This window comes from Parasteatoda tepidariorum, chromosome 3, assembly GCF_982258835.1.
Source record: "Parasteatoda tepidariorum strain Cologne lab strain chromosome 3, Ptep-v5.0, whole genome shotgun sequence".
In the NCBI taxonomy this organism is placed as follows: domain Eukaryota; kingdom Metazoa; phylum Arthropoda; class Arachnida; order Araneae; family Theridiidae; genus Parasteatoda; species Parasteatoda tepidariorum.
Genome location: NC_141757.1, coordinates 41,893,072 through 41,896,399, shown reverse-complemented (window position 1 = coordinate 41,896,399; position 3,328 = coordinate 41,893,072). Strand labels below are relative to the sequence as shown.

The 3,328-nt window shown below is 27.9% G+C and overlaps 1 protein-coding gene across 2 annotated transcripts; it reads left to right on the top strand.

Moving 5' to 3' along the window:
• Positions 1-1,255: 1,255 nt before the first annotated feature.
• Positions 1,256-2,958, top strand: LOC107448016 (uncharacterized). 2 transcript variants are annotated; one of them, XM_071187129.2, is made up of 3 exons: positions 1,256-1,353; positions 1,552-1,706; positions 2,567-2,958. In XM_071187129.2, the coding sequence occupies exons 2-3, from the start codon at positions 1,569-1,571 to the stop codon at positions 2,834-2,836; spliced, it is 408 nt and encodes a 135-aa protein (XP_071043230.1). In that variant the 5' UTR covers positions 1,256-1,353; positions 1,552-1,568; the 3' UTR covers positions 2,837-2,958. The 2 variants fall into 2 exon arrangements, with proteins under 2 accessions (XP_071043230.1, XP_087014607.1); XM_087158481.1 differs by lacking the exon at positions 1,256-1,353 and having other exon boundaries at positions 1,438-1,706; positions 2,567-2,938.
• The last annotated feature ends 370 nt before the right edge of the window (positions 2,959-3,328 follow it).

Sequence of the window (3,328 nt, the reverse complement as noted above, 5' to 3'; positions counted from 1 at the left end):
TTTTAGCATATTCTGTAGACTATTTAAATGAGGCCACGAAAACCTGAAATGATACCAGGAAAACCATGAAAACCTCCCCCGGTTTGCCCCTACGGCAAGTGGATTTTAATCTATGATCCGTCTACCATCGATGATATTTTACATCAGAACTGTGGTCGATGCGAGCTGGGAACAGACCTGCCATCGCTGGGAATCGAACCTGCCTCACCTCAGTGGGAGGTGAATGCTTGATCCCTTGAGTCACCAAGGCTTTATAACGTTCTACTCCTCACATAATTAAGATTACACCTTAGTCTGCAAAAATCGTATTATTAAAGCAAAAGTTATTCAGTAGTTCCGTGTTTTTTTTTCGCACCATACACTTATTCCCAATAATAAAACTTAGCTCATATTGCGGTTTTGCCCTTTTTTTCTATATAGAATGTTTCAATTCATAAAGTTAATAAATTTTGCATGGAATTCTGAGCTTAATTTTCAATTTGAACTTTCTATAAATTATTTTAATATTACAATTTCTGAGTAAAATAGCATTAGAAAGTAATTGATAGTTTAGAAATATGTTAGCTTACAAATATACTAGTTAAATATGAAACAAAAAGAAAACATTGCTCAAAATAAAAAACGGACTTCTTTAAAAACATTTTGAACGAAAGAGATCAGATTTCTCGTAGTAAGATGCATTTTTAATGGTTTGAAGAATTAACTTTAAACAGGCTGATTATTTTGTGCAGATGATAATTTAAGCTACGAGATCAGATATAAAAACTACTTTTTCAAAATAAACACACGTTTTTGTGGATTGATTGAGATATTTGACCCATAAAATATTGGGGATTACCCAAAATCTGGTAGTTATAGTCTCAATAGTTTAATAAGCTATGCCCTCTTAATGTTGAATTTATTTAAATTCATCAGATTAAACAGCTGAGGCCATATTTTTCGAACTGCGATACCATTTTGGGGATCAAAAATTCAAATTCAACGAAAAAAAATTTGCTCATTCAGGGAGGTTATGAGTCTGATTTCGTAATTTTAAAAGTCGTAAAAGATATATATTTATCACTTTGAAACATAAAGATTGCATCTTACAATGAGAAAATCTAATCGTTAGATCATTAGTTATTAAAATGTACCGTTTTTTTATATTTTTTCGATTGCAAACATTCGTTAATTTCTCAGTAATAACGCTAAATTCATGGCTAACATAAGCATGTTAATATTTTTTTAAGAAATGTATTTTGCTTAAAAAAGTTTTAAATGAAAGTTCTGTATTTTCAAATCATTAAATTTTAAATTTTATTATTTAAATATTTATCCGGTTCATATAAAAATCTGCTTAACTTTTTGTTTTAGGTAATATTTTAGATAATACTTTCTTTACAATCAAAATTATATTTTTTCTTGATATTTTTGGCAATATCTGGTAAATGATAAAAATTCGTTACTGTGATAATTTCAAACAGAACTGTTTTAAAATTTTTTAGTTATATTCACTTTAGTTGATTCTCTACGATACTTCCATTGAGGAATTATTACTAATGATTATTTCAGTTATTTAGAGCTACAGAATGTCTATTTGTTTGAAATGTCATCCTCATTTCTGTCCCTTTGACAGCCCAGCATGTCCAGAAAAGTGTAAATGTATCTGCAAACGAATCAAGTCTAATTGTGTTTCTGTTACGGCTCAACAAGCATTGAATATACCGGTAAGCTCTTAATCTATTCAACAGAACAAATATTCATAGTTAAATTAATGTAACTGATTGCCTATAAACTACTGTAAGGGGTAAAATCCTAAAATAGCTCACATTTTGGCAATTTTTTGAAACATCGTCATGCTGGCGATTATTACTGGGATCAACGTTGTTTCTTGACTATTGAAAACAATTAAATTATTACTATTTTATTAAAATATTTCTTAAAAGAAATTAATAAAAATTAAAAAAATAAATGATTAATAACGTTAATAAATGAAATAATGTTTCAAAAATGAAATAATAACTATGATTGTAACAGCAAGAGATCAAAAGCATAAATGGCAAAAAAATAAACCCTTTTACCTCTTTTCTAACGAAATCCAACTTATTCAATTAGATATATGTTATTATTATTTTAGTAAATTTTATATATATTATTCTTTTTTTTAATCGCTATGTTTACTTTTAACCAGTTAAGTTATGATATTTAATAATTCAGCTGCTCAATTTGAAGAAAATATTAAAGGAATTTTTTAAGTGATTTATAAGAAGTTGGTATATATTTATTGAATACCGGATTACAAAAAAAGCTGCAAAATCAGGTTGTAAATTGGTCTGCTGTTCAATAACGGTTATAAAATAAAATATAACCAGCTTTCAAGCATGCCACAATAGAAACATTTTTAAAATTTCTTTCAATTATAAAAACCTGGAAGTGGCATTAAAGCATCTTGGTCATTGCATTTGGTGCGTTTAAGATTCCACATGGGAATGAAAAATGAGAAATTAATGTCCACTCAAATATTCTGTTACCCGGCTTACTAAAAAGATCATAAGTTTACTTATAACGTTATGTTTTATATTTTCAGGAACTGCATTCCAAAAGATCTAGAACAGGAACTTCTTTAGAATGTCTGAGCACTAGAGAACGTGTATTTGGAATACCTTATGATCCAAGAAAAGATTTGGACATTCCAGTTCCAGATAGAGATGTAAATGAGTATCTTAAGTATAACTTCGATAACATGGAGAGTGAAATCTTAAAGGATTACGTAAAAGGCACTTGTTGCTTAAACACTTGCACTTGTTCAAGAGGGCCTGAATGTCGTTGCCATTTAATGAAAGATAAGAAGCACTAAAAATGTGTGAATAAATCGTCTTTTAAAAATTTTTATTCCTAAATATCATAAGTTTGTGATTTATTATTTGACAAATTTTGCAAATTATTAAACTAGTAATAAACTTAAAATTGGTACACTATAGATATGTTTCTTAATCATTTTTCTATTCGACATCATTTTATTAGCTACTTTCAATCATATTGATTTAACATTTCAAGTACCATGGCATTTTTTTAGTTGAAACCAGATTAAACATACTTCTACTCTTACAGGAAGATTATTTACTTTTAAATAAAGAAGTGTTCTGAGCAATAAATGTTTATCTGATAATGAACTTATGATTATTTGAAAAAGTTCTATGAATTCATAAAAATTTACTGAAAAATGTTATCAGTTTTGTAATTGAGTTATAGGCATATTTTCAATATTTGGAATGAATTGAATTGAAAAACTAATTTTTTTAAGCCAAACATATGGAAGTCAGAAAAAAAATTATTTTTTAATTTATGT

What these genes read in the sequence shown, in the direction of transcription:
- LOC107448016 (XM_071187129.2), top strand. Translation starts at nt 1,569, where the DNA reads ATGTCTATTTGTTTGAAATGTCATCCTCATTTCTGTCCCTTTGACAGC. An exon ending in AACAAGCATTGAATATACCG is followed by an intron (nt 1,707 to 2,566) that starts GTAAGCTCTTAA and finishes TTATATTTTCAG; the next exon opens with GAACTGCATTCCAAAAGATC.